Source organism: Orycteropus afer, unplaced genomic scaffold (assembly GCF_000298275.1).
Source record: "Orycteropus afer afer isolate SDZICR_OR568_19922 unplaced genomic scaffold, OryAfe1.0 scaffold00319, whole genome shotgun sequence".
Classification (NCBI taxonomy): domain Eukaryota; kingdom Metazoa; phylum Chordata; class Mammalia; order Tubulidentata; family Orycteropodidae; genus Orycteropus; species Orycteropus afer.
In genome coordinates, this window is record NW_006921906.1 from 2,870,497 (window position 1) to 2,883,942 (window position 13,446).

At 35.5% G+C, this 13,446-nt stretch overlaps 1 protein-coding gene across 1 annotated transcript in view; it reads left to right on the forward strand.

Moving 5' to 3' along the window:
* ODAD2 (outer dynein arm docking complex subunit 2) overlaps window positions 1-13,446 on the forward strand; it is a 329,580-nt gene that overhangs the window by 32,943 nt on the left and 283,191 nt on the right. Inside the window, exon 7 of the mRNA XM_007951926.2 lies at window positions 7,839-8,032. Coding sequence (XP_007950117.1) covers window positions 7,839-8,032 — 194 coding nt within the window. The remainder of the gene's footprint in view (window positions 1-7,838; window positions 8,033-13,446) is intronic.

The following is a 13,446-nucleotide window of genomic DNA, read 5'->3' on the forward strand; positions in this document are numbered from 1 at the left end:
GTGTGCAATCCTTCTGCCTAGTCCGCCATCTTGCCCCACCCCTCTTACCTATTAGTTTTCTGGAAGAGTTTGTATAGAATTGGTGTTGTTTTTGCCTTAAATATTTGTAGAATTCACCACAGTAGCCATCTGGGTCTGGAATGTTTTTTGTGGGAAAAATTTTATCTGTAAATCCAATGTCTTTAATATCAGGCTGTGTAGGTTATTTATTTCTTCTTGATTGAGCTTTTATAAATTGTATCTTACAAAGGAATTTGTTCACTTCCTTTAAATTTTCAAAGTTGTTGGCATAAATTTGTTCATATTTTTACCTCAATATCTTTTTAATGCCTGTAAAATCTATAGCTTTGTTACCTATCTCATTTCTGATATTGGTCATTTGTGTTTTCTTTAATTTTTCTTGATTTATATGAATATAGGTTTATCAATTTTATCAGTCTTCTCAAAGGACCAACTTTTGGTTTTGATTTTTCTCTTTTATTTCTACTTCACTTTGATATTTAGTCTTTCCTTTCTTCTCTTTGCTTTGCTTTTCTCTTATGTGCTTTTTCCATTTTAAAAAAATTATACCAAACAAAAACCAAACTCATTGCTGTTGAGTTGAATCCAACTGATAGCAACCCCTCCTTGGGTTTCTGAGGTGGTATCTACGGATGTAGATTGCCCAAACTTACTTCTAAGGAGTGTCTGGTGGGTTTGAACTGCCAGCCTTCTAGTTAGCAGTCAAATGCCTTGGGCACTATGCCACTATAATACAGTTAATTTAATGCAGTCATATTTGAATTAAAGAAATTATGATATTTCGTATGTGCACAGTAATTTACTTAAAGTATATAAAACAAGGAACCACACACTACAAATATTTGCACTATCAGAAAATTTCTCTTACACTGACTTTTGGCTTCATAGAAGCTGTATTTTGTATTTTGGACAAGGAAATTCAAGGGATGTATTAATATCCTAGTGCATCTCACTGGAATCAGGAAAATGATAAGATATAAGGCAGTCTTCATTCTGCTGTTATCATAGTGGTTGGCACCTTGTGCAGATGCATCAAATTTTACTTCCTTTGTCTATATAATGCTCTTAAAAAAATCCAAAAACTAGTTTCATAAGGTAGTAGTTTAGGTTATTTATTTGAGACTTTTTTTTTCTTTTCCAATGTGAACAATAAATGCTATAATTTTTCCTCACATCACTTCTTTTGCCACCTACCACAAATTTTGGTATTTTGCATTTTCATTTTCATCTATCTAGTTCAATGTATTGTTTTGAAATTTCTCTTGAAACTTCCTTTTGACCTATGGATTATTTAGAAGTATGCATGGAATATTTAGCAGTATGTTGTTTAATTTATATGTATTTAGAGATTTTCCTATTATATTTCTATTATTGATTTTGGTTTGATTCAATTGTGATCAGAAAATACCCTCTGAATTATTTTAATTCTTTTAAATTTGTTGAGGTTTGTTTTATGACCCAGGATGTGATTTATCTTGGTGTATGTTCTTTGGGTATTTGAAAAGAATGTATAATCTGTGATTGTTGGATGTTCTATACATAAGGATTTGATCATGTTGCCTGATATTATTGTTGATTTTTTCTACATCCTTGCTGATTGTTTATTAATTGTTGAGTGATGAGTGTTGAAATACTCAAGTATAAGCGTGGCTTTGTCTATTTCTCCTTTTAGTATGTTTTTGCTTCATGGGTTTGGAAGCTCTGTTATTTTTTGTATGTGCATTTAGGATTGCTAGCCCTGGTGATACAATGGTTAAGTGGTCGGCTGCTAAACAAAAAGTCAATGCTTTGAACTCATCAGACACTTTGCAGGAGAAAGATGTGGCAGTCTGCTTCCATAAAGATTACAAAAAAGAAAACCAAACTCACTGCTGTTGAGTCAGCCCCAACTCACAGCGACCCCTCCTTGGGTTTCCAAGGCGGTATCACTATGGAAGTGGATTGCCCCATCTTCCTTCTGAGGAGTGACTGGTGGGTTTGAACTGCCAGCCTTCTGGTTAGCAGTCAAATGCCTGAGGTATTATACCACCAGAGCTCCTAGTCCTGTGGGCCATTTCTGCTGTATTATGTAGGGTCATTATGGATCAGAATTGACTTTATGGCAATAGGTTATGTCTCTTTTGATAGATTGATCTTGTTATTATTATGTAACGTTCTTCTCTGTCCAGAGTATTTTCCTTGTTCTGAAGTCTGTTTTCTCTGATATTAATAGAGCATGTCTGCTTTCTTTTTATTATTTGCATGATATGTATTTTCCATCATTTTACTTTTAAACTACCCATACTGTTATATTTGACATGAGTTTCTGTAAAGAGCATATAGGTGGATCATTTTTTAAATCCACTCTGTCAAGCTCTGTCTTTTAATTGATGTACTTAGATCATTTTCATTTACTATAGTTATTGATGCATTAGCGCTTAAGTCTGCATTTTAATTTTGTTTTGTTTGTTCCTTCTGCTTTTCATTTTTTCTGTTTTTGTGTTCCTTTCTTTTCTGCAGTTTAATTGAACATTCCTTAGACTTACATTTAGATATATCTGTAGTGTTTTTGTGAAAGATAGATGTGACAGCCTGCTTCATAAAGATTACAGCCTTGGAAACCCTGTGGGATAATTCTGTTCTGTCCTGTAAAGTTGCTATGAGTTGGAATTGACTTGATGGCAGTGTGTGCGTGTGTATATATATATATACACACGCACACACACACATACAGAAAGGGAATATCTTTTTGTATAGATGTTTTAATGGCTGCTCTCATTGTTATGTTATACATACATAATTTATCATGATCTATTCATTTGGAGCTCTGGTAGCATAGTGGCTAAGGCACTTGACTGCTAACCAGAAAGCTGGAGGTTCAAATCCACCAGCCACTCCTCAGAAGGAAGATGGGGCAATCTACTTCTGTAGTAATACTGCCTTGGAAACCCAAGGAGGGGTTGCTATGAGTCGGGTCCGACTCGACAGCACATAACAACAACAATTCATTTGACATTTTACCGAGTTTGAGTGAAGTGTAAACCTTGCCTCCCTTTATGTCCTTAACCTTTCTCCATTTATTATTGTCTTAAATATTTCCTCAGCATACATTTCTAACTACATCTGCAGTGTTGTATATTTTTTTTGCTTCAACCATTGACTTTCATGCTGAAATCTTAAGACAAGGAAATTTTATTGTATTTATCCATAGTTTCGCTCTTCCTGTTGTTATTTTCTTCCTTTCTTATGTTCTGAGTTTTCTTCTTTTGTCATATTCTTCCTGGTTCAAAAACCTCCGTTAGCCGCTCTTTTAGGATTGATATATTAGTGACAAATTCTGTTAGTTTTCTTTCATCTGACAATGTCTTGATTTCTTCTTAATACCTGAAGGGTTTTTTTTACTGGATACGATATTCTGGCTTGACAGTTTTTTACCTTCAGCACTTGAAATATGTTTTGCCAGTTCCTTCTGGCCTGCATGATTCTTGATGAGAAATCACTATTATTTTAATCATTATTATTATAATTATTAATGAAAGTATTGCTTATCTTCTGCTTTCAAAAATTTATTGTCAGTTTTCTGGAGTTTGATTATGATATGTCCTGTTATAGATCTCTTTGGGTCTGTCCTGTTGAGAGTCTGCTTAGCTCCTTGAATCTTCCTTTATGTCCTTTGCCAAATTTGGGAAGATTTCAGGCATTATTTCTTAAAATACTCTTTCAGTCCCATTCCTTTCTCTTCTGGTATTCTGATGACATGCGTGTTAGATCTCTTGTGATGGTCCTACATATCCTGAGGCTCTGTTCAATTTTTTCAATCTACTTTCTCTTCATTTTTCAGATTGAGTAATTTATATTGTTTTATTTTCAAGTCTGTAGTTTATTTTCTCTAACCTCTCCATCCTGCTATTGAGTCTATCCAGTGAGTTTTTATTTTGGTGTGTAAATTTCACTTCCAAAATTTATATATTTTTTTCTTCTTTATTATCTTTTCTATTTTTTCATTTGTTTCAAGTGTTTATAATTATTACTCATTGCAGAACTTTTATGACGGATGCTTTAAAATCTTGTCAGTGTGTTCCATCATCTGTTTCATCTTGTTATAAGCATCTGTTTACCATATTTTCTCATTCAAGTTGTGATCTTCTTAGTTCTTGGTATGATGAGCAATATTTGATTGTGTCTTGGACATTTTTGGCATTTTGTTGTGGACCTCTATATTTTATTTAAATTTTTGTTTTAGCAGACTTATTTACATGTCACTAGTGAGAGCATGGAGATACTGTTTTTTTACTGCCAGGTGGGAGTAAAAATTCAGATTTCTCACCTAGTGAGAAATCCTGTTTGGGCAGGGTGCCTGGGCAGGGCTAGAAGTTCATTCTCCCCACTAGGGCTCTGTTGTCACTACCCAGGGTGGGAGAGGGAGAGGACTTTGTTACTGCTTTCCATATGGGCTCCACTTAAACCATGGGAAGGGGCTTAAAGCTGGGAGGTGGTGATTTTCTGTATCTCTTGAGATGATCATATGGCTTTTGTTCTTTATTCTATTGATGTGGTGATTGTATTGATTTTCAAATATTGAATTAATTGAATGTGCCTTGGATAAACCCCACTTGATCATGATATCTTACTCTGTTTATACATTACTGGATGCAATTGGATAACATCTTGTTGAGGATTTTTGAATGTGTTCATGAAGGATATTGGTTAGTAGTTATAATGTCTTTGTCTGGTTTTGGTATCTGGGTAAAGTGGCTTCATAAAACCAGGTGGGAAGTGTTCATACCTTTTCTTCTTTCTGGAATTTTGTGTAGGATTGCTGTTATTTCTTTCATAAATGTTTGGTAGGAGCTCTGGTGGTGTAATGCCTAAGGCATTTGACTGCTAACCAGAAGTTTGGTGGTTCAAACCCACCAGCCACTCCTTGGAAGGAAGGTTGGGCAATCTACTTCAGTAGTGATATCACCTGGGAAACCCAAGGAGGGGTCACTATGAGTCAGATCTGACTTAATGGCAGTGAGTTCGGTTTTTTTTTTTTTTTGAAATGTTTGGTAGAATTTGCCAGTGAAGCCATCTGTACCTGGAGTTTTCTTTGTTGGAAAGTTTTTTTAATTGAGAATTCAATTTCTTTAATATGCAGACAGTTCTCAGGTTATGAACATCTGACTTACATACAGTCCATACTTACAAACTAATCCCAGTAAAACCTATTAAACATTTGGGGTACACACAGTGATTTGTAATAACAAATGGGGCATTATTTTGCAAAGTGTACCAGAACATTATTATTATTATTATGTTAAAGATGTTTTAATATATCTCGAAATGTTTTTCTTTTTTTTGTGTAGAAGAGTACACTATATGCTATATAGTAAGACAAACATTTGACTAACTGACATTAGATACAAACTATACCTAACTATCTCGACTTATGTACAAATTCAACTTAAATACAGACTTAGGAATGGAACTCATTTGTACTCCAGGAACTGCCTATATATAGAACTATTCAAGTTTTTGTTTTTTCTTCTGTGAACTTTGTAAGTTGTGTTTTTCAAAGAAGATGTACATTTCATCTGCCTTATCTAACTACTGATATAAAGTAAAGCATTCCATTATTATCCTTTATTGTTTGTAGGCTCTGTTATGATGACCCTTCTTTAATTACTACTCTTTGTTACTTATGTATTCTCTTGTTTTTTCCTAATTGGTCTAGCTAGAGATATATTAACTTTTTATTTTCAAAGCAACAGCAGTGGATGCATTGCTTTTCTCTTCCTGCTTTCTATTTTATTTTATTTCTGCTCTTTATAATTCTCTTTGGGTTTGCTTTGCTTCTTTTATTTAATTTTTTAAGTTGGAAGCTTATATAATTGATTTGAGACTTTTATTCTTTTCTGCTATAAGTTAATGTGTACATTTCCCTCAAAGCATTGCATAAACAGATTTTGATATGTTGTGTTTTCATTCAGATAAATACATTTGGGGCTTTTCCAGATATCTTTCTGTTACTGATTTCTAGTTTAATTCCATTGTGCTAATAAAAGATATTTTGTATGATTTTCATTCTTTAAAATATGTTGAGCTTTGTTTTATGGCCCAGGATATGGTCTGTTTTTGTGAAGATTCCTGTGCATTTTAGAAGAATGTGTAATTGCTATTGTTGGGTGGAATTTTCTGTAAATGTCAATTAAATCAAGTTGATTGATAGTGTTTCTCAGATCTTTTATGTCCTTAGTGTTTCATTTTCTGCTTTTTTATTGGTTATTGAATGAAGAGTTTTGTAGATTTATCTACTTTCCCTTTTACTTCTATTTTTGCTACATGCATTTTGAAGTTCTGTTCTTCGTTGCATGCATAGTTAGGATTATGTATTAAGTGACTCTGTCATTATGTATGTCCCTCTTTATCCCTGATAATATTCTTTACCTTGAAGTCTATTTTGTCTGCTTTTAATGTAGCCACTCCTATTTTCTTTTGGTTAGTGTTTATATGGAATATTTGCTTCTAACCTTTCATTCTTAATGTATTTATACCCTATAAGGATATAATTATATATATAATATATAATATGAACTGATTTATTTAAGACCACAAATAATTAGGTCTCCCTCTTTCATCCAATCTGGAAATTTCTCTTTCAATTACAGGTGTTTAAGTATTTCTATCAGATGATGTAAGTGGGTTTAAATTACCATATTTGTTTGCTGTTTGTTGTTTCCTTCTAGTCTCTGTTCTTTTCCTCTCTTTTTCTTCCCTTTTTGAATTAAATGAAAATGCTTTTAAGAATGATTCCATTTTATTTATGCTTTTAGTTTATTAGTTATACTTCTTTTCAAAATTTTCTTAGTGGTTGCTGTAGGACATATATTTCCAAATGATTCTATCTTCCTTTAATTAATATTGTAACATCTTACAAATTACTTAAGACTCTTATGAATGTGTACTTGAAATGTTTCTCCTATATCCTTTGTGCTATTATTGACATACATTTTACTTTTACACATCATAAACCCCTCAAAAGATTGTTACCACTTTGGTTTAGGTAGTCAATTATATTTTAGAATGATTAGAAATAATACAAAAACCATTTTATGTTTATTGTCATTTTTACCATTTTTGTAGCTTTCAATTCTCTTGTTTTTCTCATGGATTCTCAGAAATCCATGTTTCTGTTTAATATGATATTCCTTCTGTCTGGAGAAATGCCTTTAACGGTTTTTGTATTATAGGTCTTCTGGTAGTGAATTCTTTCAGCTTTTGTTCATCTGTGAATGTCTTTATTTTGTTTTTTTAAATTTTTTTTGGTCTAGGTAAGAATTTTGGATTAGTAATTTTGATTTTTCTTTTCATTACTTTAGAGATATTATTTCCTTTTCCTCTGGCTTGCATCATTTCTAACAAGAAGTCCCTTTCAATGTTTGTTTCTTCCTCTATATGTAATATGTCTTTTACCTCTGACTGTCTTCAAAATTTTGTCTTTATCCTTGTTTTTCAGCAATTTGATCATGATGTATACTGCTCAGTACAGAATTTGAGTTTAATTTTTTTCTAACAGTGTGAGGTGTGAATAGGTCCAGCCTTGCTATGTATCTGTGACTACTACAGCAGAGATATGAATTCTAGAACATCACGTTACTGTCAGCCTAGCTTAAATAGAGGCCTCAGTCCTGAAGTTGCCCTTATTCAACTTTGGTGTCACTGAAGCACAAGTTAGACACACATCTGAGATTTTCTTTTCATCAGCATTAATTTTTGAATTGCATCAGACAATTTAGAAGTGATATTATTATAAAAAGTATCTTAATATATACATATATATTTCCTTTTTTATAAAGGAGAATAAATTCATTGAAGAACAGCAGGAAGAGAAGTTTGAGCCTGATGATGCACCTAAGAAGGAAGAAGCAACAACTAAAGCTGGCTCAGAAAAGAGTACACTGGAGAAGAACAAAATTAATTTTGGGAGGAACCCAATTGGCAAGAGATTAGAGCCAAGTTTAAATTGGAAGAGGACTGTTGATTTAAAAGAGTATGTAGGAATTTGCATGATGGTTTTTCTGATACATTAAGCTAAATCCTCAGTAAGAATGTTTGCCTAATTTTTCACAGTTCACTGCATAGTAGAAAAATATAGAGTAGATATTTACACCTCCTTCCATAGTCCAGGTTGTCTCCTTTTTGCCCATCTCTTTATATTCCAAGCTGAAAGATTTCATATCAACAGAGTTTATGTTTGGACCATTGTAAAGGGATAGAAAGAACACAGTTCACTTTCATGTATTGGTCCAAAATCAAAAACAAACTCACTGCCGTCGAGTTGGATCCAACTCATAGTGATCCCTCCTTGGGTTTCTGAGGCAGTATCTCTATGGAAGTAGGTTGCCCAGTCTTCCTTCTGAGGAGTGGCTGGTAGGTTGGTGAGGACCAACAAATGTGAAAAAAAGATGGTAGAACACATGGAGGGATTACATGGGGAGTATAATACCAGCAGTAGGGACTTGGCTAAGTAATTGCTGAGGAATCTGGAATTACTGCAGTTATATAAAATTAATCAGGGAATCCTTCATAGAGATGCTATGTTTTCTATTAACAGAACTTTACGTATATAAAAGGATTAGAGTCTGAATAATAATAATAGGCATAAGTAGAATGGACACTGGTTTGGTAGATGTATTAAATATACAAAATTAATTTTCTTTAGGACTTTGTATAAGTAAGTGCTAAAGCAAAGATTAAGGGCCAATGATTAATAACTTAAGTGCTTAGGAGATCATAAGCACATAGTATACTTTTAAAATTTAGCCAATGGGCTGATGAGTTTCAGTTTATTATTTATTTAAATAAATAAATTATTTAAATTATGATTCAGGTGGTTGTTTACAGAGCAAATCGGTTTTCCATTTAACAATTCATACACATTTGGTTTTGTGACATTACTACCCCTTTGAGCTCATATGGTTGATTGTCCCAATGAGTGTGTACCTCACTGGTATTGTTGTTCACCTTATAGACCTCTTTACTGTTTGCCTGAAAGTGGAGCTACAGGGGTAAGTTCAGTTCCAGGTTTCAAAGGTGTCTAAAGGTCATTGCCTGGGGGATTCTACTAGTCTCTATTAGACCAGTAAATCTCATCTTTTTTTTTTTTTTAATAATTTTTAGTTTTGTTTCACATTTTTCTCCCACCCTATTCTGGACCTCCTGTTGCTCTTTTCCAAATGGTTAGCAGTGTAGCCATGCACTAAATGCACTGCCATGGAGTCGGATCTAACTCACAGCAACCCCTCCTTCAGTTTCCGAGGAGATATCACTACAGAAGTAGATTGCCCAACCTTCCTTCCAAGAAGTGGCTGGTGAATTTGAACCACCAGCCTCTGGTTAGCAGTTGAATGCCATAGGCAATATGCCACCAGAGTAGCCAGGCACCATCTAATTCTTTTGGTCTCAGGGTCATGGAAATTGGGTATCATGTTGTCTATTAGTTCTTTGGATTGTTTCCTTGCACCTTTGATTTTCTTCACTCTTCTTTGCTCTGGATGGGGAGAGACCAATAGTTGCACCTTAGATGGCTGCTCACAATCTTTTAAGACCTCAGTTGCTACTCACCAAAGTAGGATATAGAGCATTGTCTTTGGGGACTATGCTATGCCAGTTTACCTTAGTGTCTCCTTAAGACTATGGTCCTGAGCCCCCATGCCCAATGATTCAGTCCCTCAAAGTGTTAGGTTATGGCTAAGAAGTTTTCATAACTTTGCCCCCATGCTCTAATATATTCATGGATATATTTGCAGCACATACAAATACATATTTAGAAATATCCTCTGTCAAACTGATATATATTCATTGTTGTTGTTATGTGCCGTCGAGTCGGCCCTGACTCATAGCGACCCCTTCTTGGGTTTCCTAGGCAGTATCAGTACAGAAGTAGGATTGCCCAACCTTCCTTCTCAGGAGTGGCTGGTGGGTTTGAACTGCCAGCCTTCTGCTACCAAGAACTCCCGATATATATTCATAGGTATGTTAAATATTATATGAAAATATATACCTATGTATTCAAACTGATATAAATTCACAGCAGTTCTTTCAGAACAGATTTGTTACTTCCTTTAGCAGTCCATGGTACTTTCATCTTTCTTCACCAGCACCACAACTCAAAAGCATCAACTCTTCTTCAGTCTTCCTTATTCATTGTCCAGCTTTCACAGACATATGAGGTGATTGAAAATACCATGGCTTGAGTAAGGCATACCTTAATCTTCAAGGAGGTATCTTCACTCTTTGGTGCTTGAAAGAGGTCTTTCGCAACATATTTGCCCAATGCAATATGTCTTTTGATGTCTTGACTGCTGCTTCCATTAGAGTTGATAGTAGTTGTTGTTGTAATAGTAGAAACAAGTAATATGAAGTCTTTCATAGGTGTAGTCCCATTTGCCTTCCTACCCTTGTTCAGCTTGAGTGTCTATCTATGTATGCACTCATAAATTATTATTAGAGTAATTGCAGGATTATGTATATAATAGTATTTACTTTTGTTGCCTTTAACACTTGTTCTCCTCCCAGTATCTTCCACTGCCTTAATCATTTTGTGTTGACCTCCCCCTTCATCCAAGTTAATATGTGTCTACCCTTTAGTTATTTAATTCTCCTTTGTCCTCCCATCCCTGGTAACCTTCAAGGAATGTTTCTTCCTGTGTGTAAACCTTTTCTTACATTTTACAGTTGTGTCACATACAGTATTTGTCCTCCTGTGATAGACTAATTTCACTCAGCATAATGTCCTCTAGGTTCATCCTTGTTTTGAGGTGTTTCACAGATTCATTGTTATTCTTCAATGTTGTGTAGTAGTCCTCTCTGTGGGCCGTAATTTGTTTATTAATCTGTTGATGGATTCCAGTCTTTTTGCTATTGAGAATAATGGTGTGATGAACATGGGTGTGCATAAATCTGTTGATGTCCTAGCTCTTATTTCTCTAGGACCTATACCTACTAGTGGGATGCTAGATAATATGGTATTTATATTTCTAGCTTTTAAAGAAAGCATCATACTGTTTTCCACAGTGGTTGTACCATTTTACAGGTAAAGTAGCAATGGAGGAAATATCCTAGTCTCTCCATACCCTCACCAGCTTTTTTTTTTTTTAAAAAAACATTGCTATTCATGCTGCAGTGAAATGATATCTCACTGTTGTTTTGACTTGCATCTCTCTAATGCTAATCATTCTCAAAAGGGAGGTTGGGCAGTCTACTTCCATAGTGATACTGCCTCAGAAACCCAAGGAGAGGTCGCTGTGAATCGGGTCCGACTCGATGGCACATAACAACAACAACAACAACACTAATGATCACAAGCATCTCTGTGTGTTTGTTAACCACCGAATGTCTTTTTTGATGAGGTGTCTGTTCATGTCCTCTGCCCATTTTGTAATTGAATTGTTTGTTTTTATTGTTGTTGAGGTATTGAAGTTCTCTATAAATTTTAGGGATTAGTCACTGGTCTGATATATTGTTGCCAATTTTTTCCCCCAGTCTGTAGGTTCTCTTTTTACTCTATGTAAAAGTTTTTTGATGTGCATAAATGTTTAATTTTTAGGAAGTCCTAGTCCTCCTGTTTGTCTTCTACTGTTGTTGTTATGTGTTGTTGAGTCCTCTCTGACTCATCGTGACCTATGTATAACAGAACGAAACATTTTACCCAGTCCTCTGCCAGCCTAATTATTCCTATTGTACCTGAGCCCACTGCTGCAGCCACTGTGTCAATCCATCTTGTTGAGGGCCTTCCCCTCTTCCATTGACCCTTCACTTTACCAAGCATGACGGCCTTATCCAGAGAATGGTCCCTTCTGACAACATGACCAAAGTAGGTGAGACAAAGTCTGGCCATTCTCGCTTCTAAGAAGCATTCTGGCTGCACTTCTTCCAGGACAGATTTGTTAGTCCATGGTACTCTCAGCATTCTTTGTCAATTCCACAACTCAAAAGCATCAACTTTTCTTTGGTCTTCCTTACTCATTGTCCAGCTCTCACATCCATATGAGGTGATTGGAAATACCATGGCTTGGATTAAGGACATCTTAGTCTTCAAGGAGATATCTTTGCTTTCAGTGCTTGAAAGAGGTATTTTGCAACAGATTCACCCAGTGTAATACATTGTCTGATATCCTGACTGCTGCTTCCATTGGCATTGGTTGTAGAACCAAGTAACATGAAGTCTTCGACAACTTCAGTCTTTTCTCCATCTATCATGATACTGCTTATTGGTCCAGTTGTAAGGATTTTTCTTTTCTTTAAATTGAGGTGTAATCCATACTGCAGACTGTAGTATCAGTAAGTGGTCCAAGTCATCCTCACTTTCAGCAAGTAAAGTTGTGTTGTCTGCATATCTCAGGTTATTAATAAGCCTTCCTGCAATCCTGATGCCATGTAGTCCAGCTTCTTGGATTATTTGCTCAGCATGCAGATTGAGTAAGTATGGTGAAAGGAACCAACCCTGATGCACTCCCTTCCTGATTTTAAACCATGCAGTATCCCCTTGTTCTGTCTAAATAACAGGCTCCTGGTCTATGTACAGGTACCTCATGAGTACAATGAAGTGTTCTAGAATTTCCATTCTTCTCAATGTTATCCACAAGTTGTTATGATCCACACAATCGAATGCCTTTCCATAGTCAATAAAGCACACAAGTAAACATCTTTCTGGTAGTCTTTGCTTTCAGCCAAGATCCATCTGACATCAGCTATGCTATCGCTCACTTCATGTCCCTTTTTGAATCCAGCTTGCATTTCTGGAAATTCTCTGTACTGCTGCAACAATTTTTGAATTATCTTCAGTAAGATTTTACTTGCATGTGGTATCAATGATATTTTTCAATAATTTCCACATTCTGTGGGATCTCCTTTCTTTGGAATGGGTAAAAATATGGATCTCTTCCAGTCAGTTGGCCAGGTAGCTGTCTTTCAAATCTTTTGGCATAGCCAAATGAGTCCCTCCAGTGCAGCATCCATTTGTTGAAACATCTCAGTGGGTATTCTGTCAATTATTGGAGCTCCATTTTTGGCCAATCCCTTCAGTGCAGCTTCGACTTCTCCCTTCAGTTGGTTCTTGATCATTGTGGTTAGTAAATTACCTGGTATGGCTTTTCTAGCCATAAATCATAGTAAACTCTGTGGTAGAATTTTCTGTGAGCAACTGAGGAGCTCCTGATTGTAAAAGTTATCCACCTGGGGTATTTCTATTGGGCACAACACAAAGCAGTGTTCTGGGAGGTTCCTGCCCTCTCTTAGGTGCTTAGAATTCTGATGTTATGATTGGTTGCTTTGGCCACCCTGCCGGGCTCAAAAGGAGGCCTCTTAGAGGCAGAAGTCTCTCTCTGACCTCTGGCTGAGGAAGATATATTGCTGAGAAAGAGACACCAAGAGACATGCACTACTGAGAAAGAGACACCAGGA